The 26,797-nt window shown below is 37.8% G+C and overlaps 3 protein-coding genes across 5 annotated transcripts in view; 1 reads left to right on the top strand and 2 right to left on the bottom strand.

Moving 5' to 3' along the window:
• The first annotated feature begins 447 nt into the window (after positions 1-447).
• LOC147231433 (uncharacterized) lies at positions 448-4,295 on the top strand. The gene is made up of 3 exons (XM_086152830.1): positions 448-675; positions 3,260-3,312; positions 3,812-4,295. Exons 1-3 carry the CDS (start codon positions 520-522, stop codon positions 4,050-4,052), a joined length of 450 nt encoding a protein of 149 aa, XP_086008956.1. The 5' UTR covers positions 448-519; the 3' UTR covers positions 4,053-4,295.
• A 17-nt stretch (positions 4,296-4,312) lies between these two features.
• On the bottom strand, positions 4,313-6,353 carry ubc (ubiquitin C). Of its 2 annotated transcripts, XR_015106626.1 has the most exons (3): positions 6,235-6,353; positions 4,702-5,484; positions 4,313-4,571 (listed from the first exon to the last, which is right to left on the bottom strand). XR_015106626.1 is itself a non-coding variant. In XM_086152829.1 (2 exons), the coding sequence occupies exon 2, from the start codon at positions 5,475-5,477 to the stop codon at positions 4,782-4,784; it is 696 nt and encodes a 231-aa protein (XP_086008955.1). In that variant the 5' UTR covers positions 5,478-5,484; positions 6,235-6,353; the 3' UTR covers positions 4,597-4,781. The 2 variants fall into 2 exon arrangements, 1 of the variants encoding a protein (XP_086008955.1); XM_086152829.1 differs by lacking the exon at positions 4,313-4,571 and having other exon boundaries at positions 4,597-5,484.
• Positions 6,354-11,809: 5,456 nt separating this feature from the next.
• The window catches only part of sez6l (seizure related 6 homolog (mouse)-like), a 51,384-nt gene continuing 36,396 nt past the window's right edge, over positions 11,810-26,797 (bottom strand). Inside the window, exons 11-17 of one of the 2 annotated variants that reach the window (XM_086152825.1) lie at positions 23,891-24,085; positions 22,069-22,260; positions 19,640-19,834; positions 17,933-17,968; positions 17,389-17,503; positions 15,456-15,561; positions 11,810-12,520 (exon numbers count right to left, since the gene is read on the bottom strand). In XM_086152825.1, coding sequence (XP_086008951.1) covers positions 12,491-12,520; positions 15,456-15,561; positions 17,389-17,503; positions 17,933-17,968; positions 19,640-19,834; positions 22,069-22,260; positions 23,891-24,085 — 869 coding nt within the window. In that variant the 3' untranslated portion in view covers positions 11,810-12,490. The remainder of the gene's footprint in view (positions 12,521-15,455; positions 15,562-17,388; positions 17,504-17,932; positions 17,969-19,639; positions 19,835-22,068; positions 22,261-23,890; positions 24,086-26,797) is intronic. The other variant, XM_086152826.1, reaches the window with a different exon arrangement.

Below are 26,797 nucleotides of genomic sequence, written 5' to 3'. Positions count from 1 at the left end.
ATTGTTATTTTTATCATGTCGGTATTATTATTACTATTAAGTCCTGTGATGCAGATCACCATGATGCTAATCATGCTAAAGATAGCGTGTCCTTCCCGTGTGCTTGCAGTTCATCCCCATGCCCGTCCTTTACGGCGTCTTCCTCTACATGGGCGTGGCCTCGCTCAGCGGCATCCAGGTAACTCCGCCTCCTCCCGTGACCTCTCCGTCCTCCCGTTGGTCACTCACGTTAAGCCCCGCCCCCCGCAGTTCTGGGAGCGAATCAAACTGTGCCTGATGCCGGCGAAGCACCAGCCGGACTTCTCCTTCCTGCGCCACGTGCCGTTGCGTCGCGTCCACCTCTTCACCCTGGTCCAGGTGGTCTGCCTCGCCGTCCTCTGGATCCTCAAGTCCACCTTCCTCGCCATCGTCTTCCCGGTGATGGTGAGAGACCGTTAGCGGCTAACGGGACCGAAGCCCAGGGTAGGAAGCGGCGCAAAAGAAGCTAAGCTAACTGGCGGCTCGTAGATCCTGGGGCTGATGGTCGTCAGGAAGCTGCTGGACCTGATGTTCTCGCAGCACGACCTGGCCTGGCTGGACGACATCCTGCCGGACAAGGACAAGAAGAAGAAGGAGGACGAGAAGAAGAAGAAGAGGAAGGAGAAGGCGGCGGCCGAACCGGAGAGCGACGAGGAGGTGAGGGTGTCGGCCCGTCACATGACTGATCGCAACGGGGCTCGAATCTCCGACGGCGGAAAAAGTCGTCGGCGCAACATCGGAAATTTGCCTTGGATTTAAAGAGGACTCCGTGTCTTTAAGAAATGACATCACAACTTAAACAGGAAGCAAGGGGCGAGAGGGTAGTCGTGGGCAAGGCGGTGTTGTTTTCCGTCAAACTGTTGGGAAAAATCACGTGAAAATCAAGGCTAGCATGAAACTAGCAAAAATAATGGTCCCAGGCTATCGAGAGTTAGCGAGCAATTCTTCTATTTTTCGGATGCAGCTTTCAGGGGAAGCCACAGCCAATCACGTGCCTCCATTTACCCGACAGCCAATCATCTACCTCTGCTAACCCCACAGCAAATCACCTGCCTCCATCTTATTCACAGCTAATCAATCATCTGCCTCCATCCAATCATCAGCCAATCACATGTCAACACTGATCTCACAGCCAATCAGCCCCCTCATCTCACTCACAACCAATCATCTTCCTCCATCTAACCCCCTGGGCCAATCGTCTTCCCCCATCTAACCCCTACAGCCAATAAGCCGGCTCTTTATCACCCCAAAAACCAATCAGCTGCTTCCATCTCACTCACAGCCAATCATCTTCCTCCATCCAACCCCCACAGCCAATCATCTTCCTCCATCTAACCCCCACGCCAATCGTCTTCCCCCATCTATCCCCTACAGCCAATCAGCCGGCTCCATCTAACCCCAAAAACCAATCAGCTGCTACCATCTCACATGAAGCCAATCATCTTCCTCCGTGTTGTCAACAACCAATCAGCTGCCTCCATTTAACCCCATCTCAGATTCCTTAGAAACACCTAACGTCACCAAGCCTCCGCTAACGTTCAGAAAACAATCGATAACCGAACAGATCAATAACCTCCCGGTTGCCGTCGGCGACAACCGTTGTGTTTGAGCTGCTGCTGTGGTCGTACCTGACAGTACTAATACTACTTCCTGTTTCTCCTCTCTGTCCCCACAGTGTTGCTGAGAAGGCACTGTATAACACTTACTACACTCTTTATGTGTGTTTGCCCCCCCCCTCCCGTTAGCCCCGCCCCCGCACGCCATCGCCATGACGACCATTAATGCCTGTGACGGGGCGCCAAGCCGGCGGCGCTCTGCGTTCTCGTTGTTCCGCCCAAAAACGAAGTACTTGGGAAAGATAGAACCCTTCTGTCGTAACCGGTAGAGCGGCGTGCGCAGCTTTGACCTTCAATGCTAACGTATAGCTCTGAAGCTAATGTGTAGCGTTGATGCTAACAAGCGGATTCGTCGTCAAAGCTTGTGCATTTTTTGTTTCTTTGTACTCTTAAGCTACCACATTGTTTCCTATGTACATCTTATGGATAGCGCTAGTAGTTTACCATGCAATGCTAACAAGTACATCTTTCATCTAAAGCTAATGAGTAGTTTTTCGTCTAAGGCTATTGGTTTCAAGCTAACAGGCGGTTTTACCAAAGCTAAGTCATTGTTGCTACTGTTTTCATCTAAGCTAACAGTTTGTTTTTCCTCGAAAGCGCTCTCAAAAGCTAATGCAGAATTGTGTCATTTAAACTTCAGCTTAAACTCAAATTAGCGAAAACCTTTGCTAGCCACAGTAGCCGATTCACAACGCAACCATGGTTGTATTTTGAAAAAGTACTCCTATCACCTGAAGGCAGGCGTGTGAGCGCGTTAGCCTCAGATGCTGAAGCTAGCTAGCTAGCACTTCATCCGAACCGCACAGCTCGACGCTACCTAGCTAGCGCGGGTTAACAAAACGTGAATGAATGCATGAGTCGCCGAGCGTCCGCCGCTACGTCCGCTATGTCCTGCATGTCCTGTCTCTGCCCTCCAGCCCCGAAGCTCCGCCCCCTCTCCCGACCGGGTCGCCATGGAGACCTTAGTGCCGGACCCCGCCCACGTCATGTGACTGTGAGTGCCCCCCCCCCCCCCCCCGCATGACTTTGTTCGATAAGGAATGTTTGTGTTTCCATGACAACCACCCGTCAATCAACTGTGGTGGGGTCAAACGGGATTGGTCGGAATCAGGCCACGCCCCCCCAACCCACCTCTTGCATTTATGTCGTTTCCAAAAAATAAAAATGAAAAGACTCCTAAAACATATTCAAAATTATTTCATTTAATTTCCTTTTGATTTTCAATATTTTTACTTTTATTAATTATTTAAATGTATTTATTACATTTATTTTCCTTTATTGGATTTTGAAGGATTTCTTCTTTCTCAATTTAATTGTCAATTATTTAACATTAAAAAAGTGTAAAGATTTGACAATTATTGGATAATTATTAAATTAAATGTGAAATTGGAAAATAATAATCAAAGAAATATTTATCAAATTCTAGATAGATACTAAGAGAAAATCAAGATATATTTCAGTATTATGAAATATATTTTGTTTGTTTGTGCCAATGTCGGATCTCATGTTCACACACATGCACTGTGTGTGTGTGTGTGTTTCCATGTACGTGTCTGTGTATCTTTGTGCGTGTGACAATGTGTGTGTGTGTGTGTGTGTGTGTGTGTGTGTGTGTCTTCATCCAGGAGATGAACCCATACTCAACAGTCATGTCTGATCAAACTGACCTACAGAGCAGGTAGACCACACACACACACACACACACACAAACACACACACACACACACACACATATACACACACACAGAAAATCAGCGGAAAAAAAGCTAACAAATAGGTTAAAAAAGATTAAAATTTAAAAAAAATTTGAAATAAACTCACTTTGTTAAAGACCTTTAAAATCTGCTAAAAAAAGGCAGGATGTTTGTTTTTATTGTGATTAATATTGATATACCATTAATATATATGTAGTATTAATATACCACTAATGATGTATTATCATGTTAAAAGCTATCAGTGTTATAACTGGTATGTATTGCCGTTAAATTATCATTATCCTTGTCAGATATTTTGTTTAGAAAAAAATAGCTATTATAATTATTGTTAATTAAATTGATTATGGCGCTAACTATAATATTCATACTAACTGATAGCTACATTTCTTTATATTACCTTTATTATTGCTAGTATTTAATGATTATAAGTTTAACATGATAATAATTGTGTGTGTGTTGCAGCATCACCTTCCACCTGAAGATCAGCCCCCCCACCACCGCCGCCCTCGCCGGAGAGGACGCCGTGACTCCGCCCCCTCGACCCCACGTCAGCATCCGGGTCGACTCGGACCGCGACGGGTCCGACCCCTGCCCCGGGTACCGCCGTCCCCGTTACCATGACGACGGGCTGCCGCCATCCATGACCCGGGAGCATTTTCACCGCAAACTGTTTGAGGATTTGTATGCTGAGACTGTGCTGTAGACACACACACACACACACACACACACACGTCACTAATTCGACCCCACTGAAATAACTGTGACACTTTTCTTTTTTAACATTATCTACAATTTTAGATTTATTTATAATTAAATAGCTCCTGTGATTTTTGTATTATCTTGAAATTCTCAATCAAGTCAAAGTAATTATTGATCCAAATGTAGAGGTGAGGTCTTAAATTAAAATTTAATTGCAAGTTTCCCCCCCTAAAAAACTGAAAAAAAATTGCATTTAAACATTGCTAATGTATATATTTTAATGTTTTTCAATATGTATATTAAAAAGTTAAGTCAGTTGCCTGTTGGCAGGTCTGATCAGTGAGTTTGATCAGACCGGCCTTTATTACTCCCTGCCAGTCGTCCTTTGAGCAGTAAATCTAGCAGAGGGTTCGACGCCGCAGCAGTTTGTACAGATATCAGCCCCAAAACTGAATAAAACACGTCATTGGATTGGTTTTGTTGTTGTTGTGCTGAGGACCAGTCGGGGCGCACTGGAGACAAACTATGAAGGCAGAAAAATCACAGAATTCATTGACTGACTTTATTGGCAACAACAAACAGGTTTCCACTTCGGCTCCAAATGAAAAACACTTTAATTTTAAACTTTTCTTGGAAGTGAACGGGTTCCTTACGTCGCCATGGTTACTTCACAAGGCCTGGAACTGGAAATGATAAAAACAAGGTGGAGGAATGATGACGGAGGAGCGCCAGGCTAGATCTGCTGGCCTCCGCGGAGACGCAGCACCAGGTGGAGGGTGGACTCCTTCTGGATGTTGTAGTCGGACAGGGTGCGTCCGTCCTCCAGCTGCTTCCCGGCGAAGATCAGCCTCTGCTGGTCGGGAGGGATCCCTTCTTTATCCTGGATCTTGGCCTTGACGTTCTCGATGGTGTCGCTGGGCTCCACCTCCAGGGTGATGGTCTTCCCGGTGAGGGTCTTCACAAAGATCTGCATGCCGCCCCTCAGGCGCAGGACAAGATGGAGGGTGGACTCCTTCTGGATGTTGTAGTCGGACAGGGTGCGCCCGTCCTCCAGCTGCTTCCCGGCGAAGATGAGACGCTGCTGGTCGGGAGGGATCCCTTCTTTATCCTGGATCTTGGCCTTGACGTTCTCGATGGTGTCGCTGGGCTCCACCTCCAGGGTGATGGTCTTTCCGGTGAGGGTCTTCACGAAGATTTGCATCCCGCCGCGGAGACGCAGCACCAGGTGGAGGGTGGACTCCTTCTGGATGTTGTAGTCGGACAGGGTGCGTCCGTCCTCCAGCTGCTTCCCGGCGAAGATCAACCTCTGCTGGTCGGGAGGGATCCCTTCTTTATCCTGGATCTTGGCCTTGACGTTCTCGATGGTGTCGCTGGGTTCCACCTCAAGGGTGATGGTCTTTCCAGTGAGGGTCTTTACAAAGATCTGCATTTTTACGCTGCCAAATAAAGGGGGGAAAACGATCAACAAATGAGGGCCAGGGGACTCAGAAAAAAAAAAAAAAAAAAAAAAAAAAATCACAACAAGGTGCGTCACATAAGAGTAAAACGTATATTCCGCCTCTTGTACATTTCTTTTCCATTAAGCTAACATTAGATAAAGCCGATAAACATTAGCTTAAACGGAAACTAACAATTAAGCTAGCGAACAACGACGTTCTCCTTTTATTGTCCGACTTGCTACTCATTTGTACAAACTTTCTAAACAAACAGTGTCATCGAATAGCCTGTATTCCTATTTAATACATCCTCTTATTTCTAGCGACTGACAAGGTAAGCTACACCGGGGGAAGCTAGCAGGCTAATAATGTTAACATGACGAAGCTTCAATGACGCAGGAGTCCAGAGAAGAAAAACAGATAAAGGGCCTTTAGTGACGTTTACATCGTGTGTATGTAACCAGACATTTCGCTGAAGTTTTATTTTTGACGCTTATGGGTTAACTTTAATGAGTATTAAAAAAAAACACACATTTCTCCGAGTTAGGCGTCATAAAATGAGATTCGGTTAACGGCCGGCCCCAGTTAGCTTGGCTAGCCGGGTTAGCCGAGCAAACAACTGACGCAGGAGGCAGATCGACCGATAAATAGCGACGAACATTAAACTAATCACGTCGTGTCGTTTCATAGATGAAGATTAAGTCTGTATAAACCTCACAATCCTTAAGATAAGGAATAAAAAAAACTCACCAACAAATGTTTCCCGCTGAGGATACACGACGTACAAGGAATCCTGTTTCTCTTCTGAAATGAACAGTCAAAGAAGAACGCGGCTGGTATTTATAGATCCTGCGCCCCCTGCGACCGGATATCCGTCTACGTCACACACGCAAATAGCGGAAATCTGTTCTTCTAATGTTTTTATTATCAATTAAAACTCACATTATAGACTTTTTCATTAAAAAGAGGATAATTTAAAAATGCATCGAATATTTTCCGACGTAAAACTCTAAGGTTGAGCTTCTTACAAACGATTTTGTTTATTTTAGCAAGTTTTAACGCTAAAGTTTATTAAAAAATGGAGACAATGTTATTATTATGATTATTATTGTGTAGTGAATGGTTATATGTTTCTATATGACTTGCAAATGAGAGGGCGATTATTCTTTTTACTAAAATAAAATTAAGTTAGAGATTTATCTTCAAATTTAAACACAATGTAAAATTAAACAAGAAAATATTTTGAATGGTAGTTGTTTTGATGTCCCTGAATAAAGTGAAATAAAATAAAATGTAACCCAAATAAATAACATTAGATATGAATATCATTGTGATGAAAATAATCAGCATTGAAATACAACCATAAAAATTTGATCCAATATTGATAAATAGTGAATATTTCTTTTCTGAAATTTATAGAAATTTAATTTGTTTCCCACAATTATTTTTCGATCTCAAAACAATTTTCCACTTATTTTACCCCATTTCATCTCGATTGCTTTGTTTTTGCAGTGTTTTTTCCTTTTCTCTCTCTTTTTTTAAATAATTTCTTGTTGATTTTTAGCTATTTATCTGTTTTCATTACTATGTATTTATGACATCACCCAAGCCGGAAGCAAACATTTTTTTGCTTCAAGAAACATAATAAAAAATGTTTGCATGTGTTGCTATCAGTGGCAGCGACATCCATTTTAGGCGAATCATCTACCTGCTGGATCGATGTTCCATCTCCCTGCACACACACACACACACACACACACACACACACACACACTCACAGAGCTGCTCATTTAAAACCTCTGCAGGGAAGTTGTAATGGATTTCTGTCGCCGGATCATTAAACCTACGTCTGGTGGTGTGTGTGTGTGTGTGTGTGTGTGTGTGTGTGTGTATGTGTTAATGGGGGTTGCGGTGGTCCTCCTAGAAGATGCTGGATGCCCCCTCTGGAAATCACTTCAGTGGCGGAGCTTCATTTCTTCATCAGCATTTACGACTCAAGCAGAAGGAAATCATTACTGCACCAGAATGTTTTTTTTTTTGGAGAGCGAGAGGCAATAAAATAAAAATAAAGCAAAATAAAACGAAATAAAATGTTGATTTTAAAATTGCAAGTCAAATGAAATAAAAAAAAGCAAAAAACATTCAAGTGATTGAGACCAATGGAGCCCCCGACCTTGACCCCCAACTCAAAAAATAAAATAAAATAAAATAAAATAAATGTCAATATTTAAATCGCAATTGAAATGAAATAAAACCAAAACATCCAAGACACAACAAGAAATCTAAAAGCAAAAATTGCGATTCCAAAGTCAGTATTGAAAATGAAAATAACATTCAATATGAATTGAATGAGAAGATAGGAAGTAAAAAAAAAACTATTATTACATTGATATTTAGGAACAACTGATGTGATTTGTTTGTAACAAAATTAACAATCTTATGTCAATAAAAAATCATCATATTTAAAGGATATGAAATAAAATGTAAAACTGATTAAAATGAATAAAAACATTCGGATTGGAGAGGAAATTGGAAATATATCAGACTTAATAAAATAACAAACTAAAATAAAAATAAAAATATAAATAAAATAAGTGAAAAAAATACAAATAAAATGACATGAGTCAAATGAATCAAATAGAATATCATTATTAATAAATATAAAAATGAACTGTGTTTGAACACTATTTTTGAAATCAAAAAATAAAATGAAATGAAATGATGTTCATATGATTGGAATGAATAAAATAAATACAATTCAAAATCAAAATCAATTAAATTGAAATCATTTATGATAAATTAAATGTTTAATTTAATTTATTATTAAACAATAATAATTTTCAAAATAAATTACATTTTATTTTTATGTTTAAATTTAGAATGAAAAAAACCAAAACCAAAAAGGATAATGAAATTAGATTTTATTTTTAAATGCGGCTTTTTGAACTTCGGTTGGATATTACCATTAGTATGATCGCAATTATTGATTATTGGTCAAAACAGACAAATAACCCGTCAATAAATAAAATTAAAGAACCACCACAGAAAACGCAGCCATTTACAAACAACCGCTAGTTCTTTGGATTTTTTTTTTATTGGAGTTTTACCTTGTTATTTAGGGAAACTGTTACATTTTATCAGGTTTCTTTTTTATTTTCTTCCTCGTCATGAAAATGTACATTTAATCAATCTGCATAAAACATCACATGTACAGTACGTCAAAATAAATACATCGTCTGGCAGGTGCCAGCGCGGCTACGCGGTTCCCATGGCGACCGTCGACCCGGCCACATCGCTGGAACTCATCGGTCCAAACATCCCGGTTTATTAGCGTAGCATTTATCCTCATTTCATCACAAAAAGTCAGAAATAAATGGACACAGAAATGTCAGTTTGCTGACGACACTGTTATCTATATAATACCTTGTATCTCGAGTGACAGTATCGACAAACTCATACTAGCAAAGATCCGAAAAGACGTCCGGCGCCGATGACATGGCTTAAATTAAGAAATTTGGAAACATGTGAAAAAGGAGAAAATATTCCCCGACTTTCAGTTATGTCAGTTTGCAGATGACACTCTAACTCATATTGCACAACTTTTTTTTTATTTATTTTTTTTAATTAGTGATTTTTAGGAAATTTACCAAATGGTGTTTGATTTTAATTTATTTTTTTTTTTTTAATGAGTATTTGATTTTCTTTTAACTACTTTTTTTTTTTTTTTTGCTAATTTATTGCATAATTCGTTTTTTTTTTGGTAACTTTTTGTAGCTTTTTGTTAATTTTTGTAAATTCTTTCAGATCCATTTTTGGTAATTATGATTTTATTGCCAAATTCAAAGTGAATCATTTTTTTATTTTTTATTTTTTAAATGTACTCAATCTGTCACTTGTTTGATTTATTTCCATATGTTTTATTTCGATGTTTTTTTTGTAATTTTGGGATGTGTTTTTCTTGATTTATTAATATTTTGGGGACCTTTTGAGAGATTTTTGGGCAATTTTAATTTCTTATTATTAATCCATAAATTTTGAGGTATTTTTCCAAAAAACAAAAAGTAAATGGACACAGAAATGCATTATTGCAACAAGATTTGACTTTTTTTTAATTTTCTTTTGACAATGAGTGATTTCAGGAAATTCACGTTTCACGTTTGATTTTAAATTCATTTTTTATGAGTTGATAGAGTAGAATTTGGGGGGATAATTCCTCAGTACTTTGTATTGCTTTTTGTTAAATTTGTTATTTTTTTTAGGTCAATTTTTGGTAATAGTTGGATTTAACTTGTTAGCAATGAATTCATTGCCAATTTCCAAATGAATATATATATATTAATTTATGACATTTTCTGCTCATGTCTTGAGAATTTTGTCCCTTTTTTATTTCATACTTTTTTGTAATTTCTTGTTATTTTAAGATATTGTGATGATATTTCTTGGTAATTTGATGGCTTAAATTAAGAAATTAAAAAATATTCCTGACAAATGGCTTCAGGTATGTTAATATGCAGACGACATGCTTATTTATATTATACCTTGTATTTTGCATAATTGCAACAAGATTTGGTTTGAGTGTTTTTTTTTTCTTTTGGACAATAAGCGAAAATTCACCAATCTGTGTTTGATTTAAGTTATTTTTTATGAGTCGTCATTTTTGCAACAATTTTTTTTTTTGCTAATTTATTGGACAATAATTGATAGTAAATTTGATTGTTTTTGATATAAAACCTTGTATTTGCATCAACTAACTCAAACTCATGCTAAGGGAACAATGATTGGACCAAAAAGATGCTAAACAACATTGGGTAGATTCTATCCGATGTGACCATATGCTAATGCTGCTAACATTTATAGCATAGTTGGTACGTCCTCATGAATCCATGGCATGGCTTTAAATAACAAATTCATAAACAGATGGAAAAAGAATTTAATATTTTTGACATGGATCAAAGAGGACTTTTGAGCTAGCACATATCAGGTACGTCAGTATGCTAACGACACGCTAATTTATATTATACCTAGGGTTTTGCATGACTGTATAAACAAGCTCATACTTGAATGGGAGCAATTAGCATTAGCATGAGCGAAAAGACATGGAGAAGATGCTAACCGATGTGACCGTATGCTAACAACACTGTCCTTCGCACCTCTGATTTGGTTCACACGCAATGGAAACAAAACAAAAACAGGGTTACTGACTGCTAGCTGACAAAGCTAGCAGATATTTTCAAACTCAGATCTTTCGCTAAATCGTCAACGCTATCATTTATAGCATAGTTTGTACGTCCTCATTTAAACATGGCACGGTTTTCAATAACAAATTCATTAATGGATGGAAATAGAAATTATTTCTAACTTGGAAGAAAAAATGAAATTCTGCGCTAGAACATGAAACAAGCCGTGTTGGGTAAGTCGGTATGCTAATAGCAGGCTAATTAATGTTTACCTAGTATTTGGCATTATTGTATCAACAAGCTCATACTTGAATGGGAACAAAGATTGGTAGCATGAGCAAAAAGACATCCGGGGCAAAACAACATGGAGTGGATTCTGTCTGATGTGACCATATGCTAACGACGCTATCATCTGTAGCATAGTTGGTACGTCCTCATTTGACCATGACATGGTTTTAAAATCAAACAAAAAATTCATAAACGCATGGAGAAAGCAGAAAACGCTCCCAACTCGGAACCGAAAGGACTTTTGTGGTAGAACAACATGGAGCAGATTCAATCCGATGTATGCTAACGTAATGCTAATATCATGCTAACGTCATGCTAACGTCAACGTCGAAATCAACGGTAGAAAGTACGACCTTATGCTGACAAGAGGGACATTTAAATTTCTGTTATGCTAGGTGCAGAGCTTCAGTCGAAGCTAATCTAGGGGAAGCCATAGCGCCCCCTAGTGGCCGGGAGGAGGAACTGCAGACCCGGATGAAACCGTTTTCCGACTCGACAATAATTATTATTGTCGTATTTCCTGATCACTTCGCCTCCTAGTCTTTATTTTTGTTTTTCTTCCCGATTTTCGCTTTATATTTTTTGGGCAACGGCAAAAAAAAAAAAAAAAAAAAATAGACAAAATATCTATCTATCAACTTGAAACAGATTTTCAAAATTTTCTTTAAGCCTATCCCGCATACAACAAAATTGTAGAATCTACCTTTAGAACTAACAATTTTTTGAATATTTTTTCCCAAAATTCACATCAAATTTAAGAAATCCCCTAGTTTTTCTTTCTTAGCAAATTATTTTTCTTTAGCTTCAAGCTAATATGCTTGTTGCAGAATTTTTCGGCACATATCTAAGTAATCCCCAGCTTTTTTATTTGCAAATCATTTCAGGAATATATTTGTAGCATCAAGCTAAAATCCCTTTCTTGTTTCTTCTGAAATTAAACATTTATTTTTGGCAGATTTTTTTTTTCGGTGGTTTTTCGTCAATATCTGGGATGATTGAAGCAACTTTTTTAGTATTACTTGGTATTGTGATGAATTGTCATTTAGAAAGAATTATTTTTAAATATTTAAATAGCATTTAGCCGCTAATTAAAAGACGTGCGTGAATCCAGGATGCTGCCATTGGCTGCATTTCGCATTGTGGCCACTAGGGGGCGCTGTGGACACAAGAGGTACCCGCTCAGCCTTTGGCGACTCGGACGAAACGTAATAAACAAACAAAAAAAAAGGGGCGGAGCCTTAGCTTTTGTCTCGGACACAAAAGCGTCACATTGACGGACGGCGTTGGATTAAAAAAAAAAAAAAAAAAAAAAGGAAAGGAAAGAAAAAGGGAAATTACTTTATTTGCATAAAAACCTGAACCCATAAAAAGGAATAAAAAGTGCTTCAGTCCACATCGACGCATCCCCGCCTCCGCCAAAACGCCCCCACGCCCCGAGACGATGGTCAGGTGGACGGGGAGGCAGGACATCATCTCGACTTATTTACATATTTAGCTCCTCCCGGTCAGGAAGGCGGGGGGTTTGCGTCTTTCCCGGGGCGTCATATCGAAACTTCGTATTCCCGAGTGTCCTGTCGGAACAGGAAACAGCTGGTTTGACAAAATTTAATTTTTATAAACCCTCCTCTCTCACTACATCCATAGATCTTCTCTTTGGTTGCTCTGGACTGTTGACCCCAAGTACCTGAAATCCTCCAGCTTCTTGATCTCCACTCCCTGTAGCCTCACCGTTCCACCCGAGTTCCTCTCATTCACACACATATATTCTGTCTTGCTGCCACTAACTTTCATTCCTCTCCTTTCCAGAGCATACCTCCACCTCTCTAGATGTTCCTCTACCTGTTGTCTGCTCTCACTACAGATCACAATGTCATCCGCAAACCTCATGGTCCATGGGGATTCCTGTCTAACCTCATCTGTCAGCCTGTCCATCACCATTGCGAACAAGAAGGGGTTCAGAGCTGATCCCTGATGGAGTCCCACCTCCACCTTGAACTTCTCTGTTACCCCTACAGCACACCGTACCAGTGTCTCACAGCGAGCATACATGTCTTGCACCAGTCTAACATGCTTCTCTGCCACTCCAGATTTCCTCATACAACTTACATGCTTTTTATAGGTCTACAAAAACACAATGCAGCATACATGTCCTGCACCAGTCTAACATACTTCTCTGCCATTCCAGATTTCCCAATACAACTTAAATGCTTTTTATAGGTCTACAAAAACACAATGCAGCATACATGTCCTGCACCACTTAACATACTTCTCTGCCACTCCAGACTTCCTCATACAACTTACATGCTTTTTATAGGTCTACAAAGACATAATGCAGCATACATGTCCTGCACCAGTCTAACATACTTCTCTGCCACTCCAGACTTCCTCATACAATACCAGAGCTCCTCTCTTGGCATCCTGTCATATGCTTTTTCTAGGTCTACAAAAACACAATGCAGCTCCCTCTGGCCTTCTCTGTACTTTTCTATTAGCATTCTCAAAGCAAATACTGCATCTGTAGTACTCTTCCTAGGCATGAAGTCATACTGCTGTTCACAAATGCTGACTTCTGCTCTCAGTCCAGTTTCCACTACTCTTTCCCATAACTTCATTGTATGGCTCATCAACTTTATCCCTCTGTAGTTGCCACAATTCTGTACATCCCCTTTATTCTTAAAAATAGGCACCATCACACTTTGTCTCCATTCTTCAGGCATCTTCTCACTGTAAGATCCTGTTGAATAATCTAGTCAGAAAATCTACCGCTGCCTCTCCTAGACACTTCCACACCTCCTCGGTATATAATCGATCATAATAATTTTCCTACATATATTTTTTAATGTTTGAATTTTTCTGGTCATTTCGTGAGAATTTTGTAACCCATCAATTTTTTTTTTTCATTTAATAATTTGGGGTCATTTCTTTGTTATTTTAAGATTATTGTGATAATGTTTCTTGGTAATTTGGTGGCTCAAATGAAGAAATTCAAAAAGATTTGACTGGTTTCAGGTACGTCAGTATGCAGACGACACGCTTATTTATATTATACCTTGTTTTTTGCGTTATTGGAACGAGATTTGGCTCATGTTTCTTTTTATTTTTTTGGACAATGAGTTGACAATGAAAATTTTCAGATTTGTGGTTGATTCAATATTTTTACTTTTTATTTTTATGAGTAGTTAAGTCTTTTTTTTGGGGTGTGGGGGGTCATTTATGAGACATTTTTGCAACTAATTTGTGCTTTTTTTTTGCTGATTTATTTAAAAATGTTTGTTTGTATTGTATGTGTATATATGTTTGATTGAGTCATTTAAGTGATTTTTTTAGCTTTTTTTCAATTGTGTTATTTTTGTTGGTAATTGTGTGATTTTTCTCATTAACTAAGAATTCATTGCCAATTTCAAAGTGAATAACTTTTTGATTGATTAATAATATTAATACAATGAATAATGAATACTATTTGAATCAGTCACGTTTATATAGCTTTATGTTAAATAGTTATATCTTTTTTTATCAATTTATTGAATAACAATTGGTAGTAAATATGATTGTGACATTTTTAGTAATTTTTTATAGCTTTTTGTTTTTAAGTCAATTTGTGGATTTATCTAATTAACTAATTACCAACTTGAAAATGAATAATTTTTTGATATTTTTTTCAAACATATTTTTTTGGGTTATACATTGAGAATTGTGTAACTGTTATTGTTTTGGTAATTCCTTTGTTTTCGGATGTTGTTAAAATGTTTCCTTATCATTTCTTTATTTTTTTATTATTTGTTTTTCTTGAATTACAAACTTTTTGGGACCTTTTGAGATATTTTTTTGAGCCTGGATTTCTTATTGCTATTACTTGTTATTTATTTCTATTAATTTCTATATTTTTTTTTTATTTAGAATTAATTTTATTCGTTTTGGATCATTTATTTCACATTAGTTTAAAATGTTTTACCAATTTTTTAATTTCGTGATCATGTGATTGTTACTTTTTCATGTGTTTTCTTGTTTTTAGAAACACTTTTAGCTCATCTTTTTATAGTTTTTGTACTTTGGTGATTTATTGTTAAGCTTTTAATTTATTTCTGTAATTTTATAGTAAATTCATTGCTGATGACCTCCTTTAAAAAAAGTGAATATACTAATTCTTTATCTATTATAAATTATGTAATTTTAGATTTGAAAAATTATTCCAGTTTTTGCAAATATGTCCTGTTATTTAATTTATTTTATTTTATTTTATCAAAGACGCCTCCTTGAGGATCCACCAAAAAATAGTATTTGAAAGTTAAAATTCTGGTCTAAACTAACTATTCGTTCAAATAATTTTAAATCTGGTAAATTTCTCTGCTTTTATTTAATCAATCTTTTCCTCGGACTATTAATTAATTCATCATCGTTTATTTCCATTTCTTACATCTTTCATAAATCATAAATTATATTTTCCTTGGGTTTCTCACAACATTTTCACAATTTTGTGGAAATTTCGCGTTAACACGAAAAACTCACCCCGCCCGTCTCGTACAGCGGGTTATCGAACTCGGTTTCCACGGTGATCTGCCGGTAAGGGTGGGGGTAAATAAGGGGAAGCCGGAGGTTGGAGCGATAGCGGCACCTGGAATAATCACGAATTATCAATAAAGACTTTGGTTTAAAATAAATAACTAAAGTAACATTTATTAGCCTTTTTTTTCATATTAGCATATTAGTATTTTAGTATAGTAGCATTTTAGCATTTAGTACACTAACATGGTAGTATAGTAGCATTTTAACATACTGCATCTTAGCATATTAGAATATCAGCATATTAGCATTTTTTATATTAGCATATTAGTACTTTAGTATAGTAGCATTTTAACATACTGCATCTTAGCATATTAGAATATCAGCATATTAGCATTTTTTATATATTAGCATATTAGTATTTTAGTATAGTAGCATTTTAACATACTGCATCTTAGCATATTAGAATATCAGCATATTAGCATTTTTTATATTAGCATATTAGTATTTTAGTATAGTAGCATTTTAACATACTGCATCTTAGCATATTAGAATATCAGCATATTAGCATTTTTTATATTAGCATATTAGTACTTTAGTATAGTAGCATTTCAGCATACTGCATCTTAGCATATTAGAATATCAGCATATTAGCATTTTTTATATGAGCATATTAGTATTTTAGTATAGTAGCATTTCAGCATACTGCATCTTAGCATACTAGAATATCAGCATATTAGCATTTTTTATATTAGCATATTAGTATTTTAGTATAGTAGCATTTCAGTATTTTTGTATACTAGCGTAATAGTATTTTAGCATTTTAGCATTCTAACATAGTAGTATAGTAACATTTTAACAAATTGCATCTTAGCATATTAGAATCTAAGCATTTTAGCATTTTTGTACAGAAGCATATTAGTATTTTAGTATAGTAGTATAGTAGTGAATTAACTTACTAGCATAGAAGTTTTCGGGTGATTTAAAAAAAAATCAATTTTCAGCTTAATCTTTAAAAAGATTGCTTTAAAAATGTCTTTAAAAATATATATTTTTTTTATTTTGATTTTGATTTTCATAATTTATTTCAGAATTTTGCTCATTTTTCCCCTCTGTATTTGTAATTTCTTGTTCATTATTTTCAATACATTTCTTTCAAATTTCTTGTTTTCTTGGTCATTTTTTTGTAAATTTTTGTAATTTTCTTTGATTTATTTAAATTTCTTGTTGAGTTTTTTTAGTTCATTTATTTTTCCATTATTTATTGCAGGTTTTATGACAACTTTATTAAAATTAGGACAAATACGATCAGTTTGAGACTGAAATCACTCTGAAATTAATTTCACACTGAGATGAATTCAAACAAATTCATTATTTTATTGATTAATGAACCACAGTCATTTTTTATTTTATTTTTTTATCAAATTTTAATTTGTTTTATTTCACATTTTTATGTTAACATTATAATTATCCTACAGTATTTTTCTGATTATTTGGCTTTTTGGAAATTATCTTATTAAATTATTTTTAATTTCAAACTTCTTTTTGCATTTGCTGAATTGGCAGGAATCGATTAATTAACTGTGGCTAATCAACCACAGTTAATTAATCGATTAATTCAAACTAAATACATGAGAAAATTGTTTGAAATAGAAGATAATTTAATTCAATATTTTAAAAAGTTAAGTTGTCTCTGATCAGTTACACAGCATCGATTAACTACCTGTGATTAATTCATTGATTAGATTAATTAATTGGTTAATCATGATAATGCCAAATAATCAGTAACAACAATAATAGGAAACTTAAAGTGGACGCATAAAAAGTAATGAATCAATCTATTAAGATTGAAAGTAATTAATGAAAATTATAAAATGATTAATTTATTTTTTAATTGATTCATTGAATAATTGATTAAATAAGCGCTGGAAATTCCCACCGTGTGACGTAGACGTAAACGCCTCCCAGCAGGACGGACAGCAGCAGGACCAGGATGAAGATCGCCAGCGCGATGTTTCCCCCGTCCAATGAGGAGCCAGACGTCGCCTTGGAGACTGACACACACACACACACACACACACACACACACACACACACACACACAGTGTGAAGACCATGAGAGCGAGCGCATGAAGGCATGCACACACACATGTAGGCACAAGAGGTTAGGAAACAGGGTGAATGGATACACAAGTACAACAAACACACACACACACACACATGCATGCTGGTGATTTCAGACCACACTTTGTGCACACACACACTCACACAGGCATATGAACTCTATCTCTCTCACACACACTCACACACACACATACACACACACACACACGTCAACACATGTGCACACACATACACATACAGACACACACATGCATGCTGGTGATTGCAGACCACACAATGTGCGCACACACTTACACATGCATATGAACTCAACGCACACACACACACACACACACACAAACACACACACACACACTCACCTTGCAGGGCGTGGCTACCAAAGCAGTCGTGGTTTGCTACGGGTTTAGATCCACAACTCAGGTCAAAATGATCAATAATTGCTTATTAGCATATTAGTATTTTAGCATATTAGCATAGTAGCATAAAAGCATTTTAAAATATTGTATATTAGCATTTCAGCATGTCAGCATATTATCATTTTAACAAAGAAGCATATTGGGATTTTAGCCTATTAGGATTTTGGCATGGTAGCAAATTAGCATTTAAACATATTCCATCTTAGCATATTAGCATCTCAGCATATTAGCATTTTGATATATTAGCATGATAGTATTTTAGCATTTTGGCATAGTAGCATCTTAACATATTGATCTTAGCATATCAGAATCTCAGCATATTACGCTTTTCTCAAATTAGCATATTAGTATTTTAGTATAGTAGCATTTTAGCATTTTAGTATACTAGCATAATAGTATTTTAGCATTTTAGCATACTAACGTAGTAGTATAGTAGCATTTTAACAAATTGCATCTTAGCATATTAGAATCTCAGTATATTAGCATTTTTGTACATAAGCACATTAGTATTTTAGTATAGTAGCATATTAGCATTTTTGTATATTAGCATATTAGTATTTTAGTATAGTAGCATACTAGCATTTTAGTATATTTGCATACTAGCATAGTAGTAAAGTAGCCTTTTAGCATACTAGGATAGTAGTATAGTACCATTTTAACATATTGCATCTTAGCATATTAGAATCTCAGCATTTTAGAATTTTTGTATATTAGCATATTAGTATTTTAGTATAGTAGCATACTAGCATTTTAGTATATTTGCATACTAGCATAGTAGTAAAGTAGCCTTTTAGCATACTAGGATAGTAGTATAGTACCATTTTAACATATTGCATCTTAGCATATTAGAATCTCAGCATTTTAGAATTTTTGTATATTAGCATATTAGTATTTTAGTATAGTAGCATACTAGCATTTTAGTATATTAGCATACTAGCATAGTAGTAAAGTAGCATTTTAACATATCAGCATATTATAATTTTAGCATACCAGCATAATATTTTAACATATTGCATATAAGCATATCAGCATATCGGCATAATAACATTTTAGTATATTAGCATGTTAGCATATTAGCATTTTAGAATATTAGCACATTAGAATTATAACATAGTAGCATTTTAGTATATTAGCATACTAGCATAGTAGTAAAGTAGCATTTTAGCATACTAGGATAGTAGTATAGTAATATTTTAACATATTGCATCTTAGCATATTAGAATCTCAACATTTTAGCATTTTTGTATATTAGCATATTAGTATTTTAGTATAGTAGCATACTACCATTTTAGTTAGCATACTAGCATAGTACTAAAGTAGCATTTTAGTATATTAGCATACTAGCATAGTAGTAAAGTAGCATTTTAACATATTGCATCTTATCATACAGACATAGTTACATATCATATTTTAACATATTGCATATGAGCATATCAGCATATCGGCATAATAGCATTTTAGTATATTAGCATGTTAGCATATTAGCATATTAGCATGTTAGCATATTAGCATGTTAGCATTTTAGCATATCAGCCTTTTAGCATAATAGAATCAAAACATAGTAGCATTTGAGTATATTAGCATATTAGCATATTAGCATTTTAGCAAATTAGCATAGCAGCATTTAGCTTTTTCATGATGGCGGCTCACCCCTGCAGAGAGGCAGCGGGCCGCTCCAGAACGACGGGCTTCCCTGGATGCACTTGATGGCCGCCTCGCCAATCAGCTCGAAGCCTTTGTAGCAAACGAAGGCCAGCGATTCGCCGGGCAGGTACAACCGCTTGGACAGCACCTGGTAACCGTTGTCAGGGAGACCGGGGTTCTCGCACGACACCAGGTCCTTCGCTGCAGAAAAAAAAAAAAAATTGTGTTTATATTGTGAATGATTAAATAGGGTTAATATAACATGAAAGAAAAGTAAAGTCAAATATTAGATTTAAAATAATGAAAATGCATCATAGAAATAAAAATAAATGCAATAAAAAAATGAAGACATGAAATGGAATAAAAGAAAATTAATACTTGGATGAAATAAAGTGAAAAAAAGTTGAAAATTTTTCAATGAAGTGAATTAAATAGAAAAAAATGAACTGGATGAAATAAATATTTCAATCAAATGAAATAAAATAAAACAAAACTTGTTAAAAATAAATAACAATAAAAGTACAAGATAAAATCAAAAACTAATTAAGAATAAAAATGATTTTTAAAAAGTGAATGAAATTTACTAGAATGAATAAAAAAATCTTTAAAGAATCAATTGATCTTGAATAAAATAAAACAAATATCAAATATCAGATAAAAACACATGATAATTAATACAAAAAACAAATCAATCCAATGCAATAAAATAAAACAAAACTTTATGCTAAGAATAAACAGCCTTAAAAGTACGAGATAAAATCGAATACTCAATTAAAAATAAAAGTGAAGCTTAAAAGTGAATGAAATTTACTCAAATAATTAAAAAAAAAACAAATTAGAACTAGAATAAAATATCATTTAAAGGAATATTATCTAAAAAAGTGCAGCAAAACATTAGATAAAAATATAAGGAGAAAAAGGTAGAAAATACAATATAATGTAGATTGAAATTGAATTTTCATAAATAAAATGAAATAAAATAAAATAAAATAAAATAAAATAAGATAAGATAAAATAAAATAAAATAAAATAAAATAAAATGTTTGTTTTTTGTTTGTAAATAAAAGACTGAGGATAAAAAAACAAAAACTTTGGACTGTTGTTTTTTTGCGACAGCTGGAGTGACAGCTTTGTGCTTTGACTCAGGGATAATCTCCACCCCCCCAAATACACACACACACACACACACACACACACACACACACACACACAGCACTACCCCCCCCCCCCCCCCAGGTGGCCGTGGGCTGATTGCTATGGTGTATTAGCATAGCATTTCCATATCAAACGCTCCGTGCGGGCGCTAATAAGGCCGACAGCAGCGTCAGGACGCCAGGAGACGGAAACATGCTGCCAGTAACACACACACACACACACACACACACACACACACACACACACACATGTTTCTCCGAAACTCTAAAATATTCATTTTTTGGGACTCTTGCTTTCTAAGAACTTTCTTGTCGCAAATTTGGAGCTTGTTTTGGGGCTCATTTGGCACTAATTTTAATGCTAATGTGGAACCATTTTTTTTAATATTATATTATATTATATTTTTGAGTTAATTTTCATACTCAGAGAACCTCTCATGCTGTCTTTAAGCAAAGGTTTGTTCTAATTTTGAGCTCATTTCATGCTAATTTGGAGCATGTCATGCTAATATGGGAGACAAAAAATTGGGAATTTGGAGCAAAAATTTCATCTTATTTTTGAGCTAATTTCCATTCTGATAGGAACTAATTTTGATCTAATAATTATGCTTGTTTAGAGCACTTTTTCATTCTAATTCTGAGCTAATTTGGGGTTCATTTTCATGCTAATTTAAAACATGTCCTGCTAACTTAAAGCAAAAATTTGTGCAAAGTTGGAGTATAATTTTGTGCTAGCCTAGAAAAAAAACTTAATTTGAGCTCATTCTATTAGAAACTGATTTTGGTATTTTTCAAGCTAATTAATATTCTTGGGGTAATACAGAGCACAATTCATGCTAACTTTGATCTTCCATTTTTTTGTGCTAATTGGGAGCTAATTTGGAGCTAAATTTTATGCTATTTTTCATTGAAGTGTGGAGCTAAACATTGTGCAATTTTGTTCATTTTTGTGCTAGTTCAGAGCAAATGTTCAAGCTAATTTTTAGCTAATTTCCAGTCACATTTGGAACTAATTTGGGTCTCATTTGGAGCTGTATTTCATGCTAATTTAGTTTTTTTGTGCTAATTTTGAGCAAAATTCATGATCATCGTGACCCAAAAAATTTTGCGTCAGTTTGGAGCGCATTTTTGGTGCTAATTTGGAGCAACATTTGCGCTAGCTGGAGTTTATTTTTCAGTTTGGAACGACTCATTGTGCAACCTCGGTGCTAATTTGCATGCTAATTTGTAGCTAAATTTGCTAAATACCATAATTTCATGCGATTTCTCTTTAAAACCCACCGACGCAGTGTGGCAGGCGGGACGTCCACACCGGCGTCCCCGGCTCGCGGCCGTAGCAGGTGATGGAGGCGCCGCCCTGCAGGATGAAGCCAGGGTTGCAGCTGTACTGGATGATGGTTCCCACCAGCAGCTTGGGGTCCGACAGGGACCTCGTCGAATGCTCCACGTGACCCGGGTCAGAGCAGTACATGACTGGGGAGGTGAACCAGATATTCATGTTATTACACATTTATATGATGTTGTTACAATATATATATTTAAGGTGTTTCTCTATTATTGGTTATGTTTGAATTTTGTCCTCATACGGGGACAATGGACCTTTTGTTTCCTCATATCCAGCTGTCGTCTTATGATTTTGCACTGAATTTCAGGGATTTATATATCTATCAATTCATATTTTTTCTCAAAAATATTACATTTGAATAAAATAACTATTCGGATCCATTCTTAAGTATCTGTGCGTGACTTTTGAAATCTGGGAATTTCTTTTGAAGGCGGTGGCCTTTGGTGGCTAGTAGAGGCCTGATGTAGCTCGTAGTCTACGGTGGCCTCCAGTGCCTTGTTGTGGCATGCCATGCTCCTGAAACGGCCTGTGGGGGCCTGCAGTGTCCAGTGAAGGCCTGTGGTGACTTTCATTGGTCTGTAGCCTACCAGGGGCGTTTGGTGGACTGCAGTGTCCTATAGCCTGCAGTTGCCTGTGGTGGTCTGCTCTGGCCAGTAGTGCCATGCAGTGGCTTGTGGTGGCCTGCTATGGCTTGTGGTGGTTAGCTACAGTTGGCCTGTGGTGGCCTCTGGTGGCCTTAACCCTGCAGTATCCTAAAGAGGCCATCAAGTGGTGATAGTGGTCTGCGCTGGCCAAGAGTGCCATGCAGTGGCCTGTGGGGGCCTGCAATGGCTTGTGGTGGCTGCCATTGGCCTTTATCCCACAGTGGCCTTTGGTGGCTGAAGAAGCCTGTGGTGGTCTGCTCTGGCCAGTAGTGCCATGCAGTACCATGCAGTGGCCTGTAGCCTACAGTGGCCTTTGGTTCCCCGAAGATGCCTGAGGTGGCCTGCTCTGGCCAGTGGTACCATGCAATGTCCTGTACCCTGCAGTAGCCTACAGTTGGCCTACAGTTGGCCTATGGTGGCCTCTGGTGGCCTTAAGCCTGCAGTATCCTAAAGTGGCCTATAAGTGGTGTTTAGTGGTCTGCTCTGGCCAGTAGTGCCATGCAGTACCATGCAGCGGCCTGTGGCCTACAGTGGCCTTTGGTGGGCCGAAGATGCCTGTGGTGGCCTGCCCTGGCCAGTGGTACCATGCAGTGGCCTGTAGCCTACAGTGGCCTTTGGTTGCCCAAAGATGCCCGTGGTGGCCTGCTCTGGCCAGTGGTACCATGCAATGTCCTGTACCCTGCAGTAGCCTACAGTTGGCCTACAGTTGGCCTATGGTGGCCTCTGGCGGCCTTAAGCCTGCAGTATCCTAAAGTGGCCTACAAGTGGTGTTTAGTGGTCTGCTCTGGCCAGTAGTGCCCTACAGTACCATGCAGTGGCCTGTAGCCTACAGTGGCCTTTGGTGGTCCGAAGATGCCCGTGGTAGCCTGCTCTGGCCAGTGGTACCATGCAGTGGCCTGTAGTCTACAGTGGCCTTTGGTGGCCTGAAGATGCCTGCGGTGGCCTGCTCTGGCCAATGGTACCATACGACGTGCTGTGGCCTGCAGTGGCCTACAGTTGGCCTGTGGTGGCCTTCAGCCTGCTGTATCCTAAAGAGGCCTACAAGTGGTGTTTGGTGGCCTGCAGTGGCCTGTAGCCTGCGTTGGCTTGCGATTGCAGCGGCGGGGTGACGGACTCTTCTCGCAGAACGGCGGCTGGGCGCTCCAGGAAAGGTCCAGCTGGCAGCTCAGCGTCTCCCGGCCCACCAGGTCGTATCCCGGGTCGCACTGGTACGTGATCCGGGCCCCTCGGACCGGGGCCACGTGGGACGTGGTCTTCCAGCCGTTCTGGATCTCGGGCAGGTCGGGACACGAGTCGTTCCTGGAGACCTCTGAGGAAGAAGAGGGTTAGTGCTTTTCAGTGTCAACATGTGTGTGTGTGTGTGTGTGTGTGTGTGTGTTTATGTATATGTATCTATGTGTGTCTATATTTGAGTATGTGCGTGTGTGTAACTGTTTGTGTGTGTATCTTTATGTGTAGCTATGTGTGTGTGTCCATGTTTGTGTGTGCACCCATGACCGTGTGTGTGTGTTGTGTGTGTATCTGCATGTGTGTGTGTGTGTGTGTGTGTGTGTGTGTGTATCCTTGAGTTTGTGTGTATCTGTGTGGGTGTATCTCTATGTGTGTGTTCATGTGTATGAATATATGTTTGTGTGTGTGTGTGTCTGTATCTGCCTGTGTGTATTTGTGTGTGTGTGTATCTCAGTGTGTATGTGTATTTGTGTGTGTGTATCCATGAGTTTGTGTGTCTAAATGTGTGTGTACCCATGACCATGTGTGTGTTACCCTGTGTGTGTGTTTATGTATATGTATCTATGTGTGTCTCTATATTTGAGTGTGTGCGTGTGTGTAACTGTGTTTGTGTGTGTATCCATTAGTTTGTTTGTGTATCTTTATGTGTATCTATGTGTGTGTGTCCGTGACCATGTGTGTGTTGTGTGTGTGTGTATCTGAATGAGTGTGTGTGTATCCTTGAGTTTGTGTGTATCTGTGTGGGTGTATCCATCCGTGTGTGTATATGTTGTGTGTGTGTGTGTGTGTGTGTGTGCGTGTATCTGTGTGGGTGTATCCATCCGTGTGTGTATATGTTGTGTGTGTGTGTGTGTGTGTGTGTGTGCGTGTATCTCTATGTGTGTGTTCATGTGTATGAATATATGTGTTTGTGTGTGTGTGTCTGTATCTGCGTGTGTGTATCTCTGTGTGTGTGTAACTGTGTTTGTTTGTGTATCTTAATGTGTAGCTATGTGTGTGTCCGTGTTTGTGTGTGTACCCATGACCGTGTGTGTGTTGTGTGTGTGTATCTGCATGTGTGTGTGTGTGTGTGTGTATCCTTCAGTTTGTGTGTATCTGTGTGGGTGTATCTATCTGTGTGTGTGTGTGTGTGTGTGTGTGTGTGTGTGTGTGTGCGTGTATCTCTATGTGTGTGTTTATGTGTATGAATATGTTTGTGTGTGTGTGTGTGTATCTAAAGTGTGTATCTCAGTGTGTATGTGTATTTGTGTGTGTGTATCCATGAGTTTGTGTGTCTATCTATGTGTGTGTGTATGTGTGTGAGGATATGTGTTTGTGTGTGTGTGTATCTGCATGTGTGTGTGTATCTCAGTGTGTATGTGTATTTGTGTGCGTGTGTGTGTGTGTGTGTGTGTGTGTGTGATATCTGCATGTGTGTGTGTGTCTGTGTGTGTATCTCCATGTGTGTGTTTATGTGTATACATATATGTGGTTGTTTGTGTGTTTGTATCCATAAGTTTGTGTGTGTGTGTGTGTGTGTGTGTGTGTGTGTGTGTGTGTGTGTGTGTGTGTGTGTGTGTTTATGCAACTTATCTCACTCATTTCCTTCTGTTTCCTCTTTAATTGCTTTTCTTTTTATTTCTCCCGTTATTTGCCACCTTGTCCTTTTTTGAGCGTTATTCGTTCCAGTTTGACGACTTTAAGCGCTGTGTGTGTGTGTGTGTGTGTGTGTGTGTGTGTGTGTGTGTGTGTGCTTGCATGTCATGATTGATCGGGCAGCTTTCCACGATCACATTACAGTGTACGAAATAATGGGCCTGCAGGGATTTGTAAGTTGAAGCTCCTGCATCAATTATTCATCCTTTATTGACTCGGTTCTCCTCCTACGCGCCCGTGTGTGTGTGTGTGTGTGTGTGTGTGTGTGTGTGTGTGTGTGTGTGTTAGTGGTGGTTAATTTATCCGACTTACACACACAGGCAGACGCCGCATAATGAAAGCCTCTGCATTCATGCGGCGTCGCCTTGATTTGTCCCTCCAGGAGGCGAGTGTGTCTTAGAGTGTGTGTGTGTGTGTGTGTGTGTGTGTGTGTGTGTGTGTGTGTGTGGCGGCAGGTAAATTGGACAGTGCGAGTCTGAATGGGTGTCAAAGTGTCGGTGGCGCTGCAGATTGTAAACGGTGGCGGCGCGAAACAAATGCGGAGTGACGGAATAAGAGCAGAGGGAAAAAGCTAGTTGGCTAGTTGCTACTTTTAGCGCAGTCTGGTTAACTCATGCTAGCAAATTTTATGCTAATTTGGTATTCTTGTTGCTAAAAGAGACCTAATTTTTGGTCTGATTTGGAAGGAATTTTCATCCTTATTTGAGGTATGACATGCTAGCATGGAATAAAAATTTGTTTATTTGGAGCAAAATTTTGTGCTAACTTGGAGCAAATGTTCATAAATACATGTCTCTGCTAAGATCATTTAGCCGCTAATCTTTTTTTTCTTAGGCTAAAAGTTTAACGTCTAGTCCAAGTTCCTGTTTTGATGTTCTAGTACTGTTGGAGATGTTTTAGCGGCTAGTTGCTACATTTAGCCCAGTCTAGTTAACTCATGCTAGCAAATGTTATGCTAATTTAATATTCTTGTTGCTAATATAGACCTAATTTTTGGTCTGATTTGGAAGAAATTTTCATCCTAATTTAGAGTATGTCATGCTAGCATGGAAAAAAAAAAGTGTGCATTTGGAGCAAAATTTTGTGCTAATTTGGAGCAAAATTTTGTGCTAATTTGGAGCAAATGTTCATAAATACATGTCACTGCTAAGATCAT

This window comes from Fistularia commersonii, chromosome 9 (assembly GCF_037954325.1).
Source record: "Fistularia commersonii isolate RoL2024-O1a breed Wild chromosome 9, RoL_Fcom_v1.0, whole genome shotgun sequence".
NCBI lineage: Eukaryota > Metazoa > Chordata > Actinopteri > Syngnathiformes > Fistulariidae > Fistularia > Fistularia commersonii.
Note: the sequence above shows the minus strand (reverse complement) of the source record. Positions and strands in the feature narration are given on the sequence as shown.

Bases quoted from the DNA above. Each gene is read 5' to 3' on its own strand.
- ubc (XM_086152829.1), bottom strand. From the start codon at position 5,477: ATGCAGATCTTTGTAAAGACCCTCACTGGAAAGACCATCACCCTTGAG.
- LOC147231433 (XM_086152830.1), top strand. From the start codon at position 520: ATGGTCGTCAGGAAGCTGCTGGACCTGATGTTCTCGCAGCACGACCTG. The intron at 676-3,259 runs GTGAGGGTGTCG...GTCTTCATCCAG, and splicing joins AACCGGAGAGCGACGAGGAG to GAGATGAACCCATACTCAAC. The intron at 3,313-3,811 runs GTAGACCACACA...TGTGTGTTGCAG, and splicing joins CAAACTGACCTACAGAGCAG to CATCACCTTCCACCTGAAGA.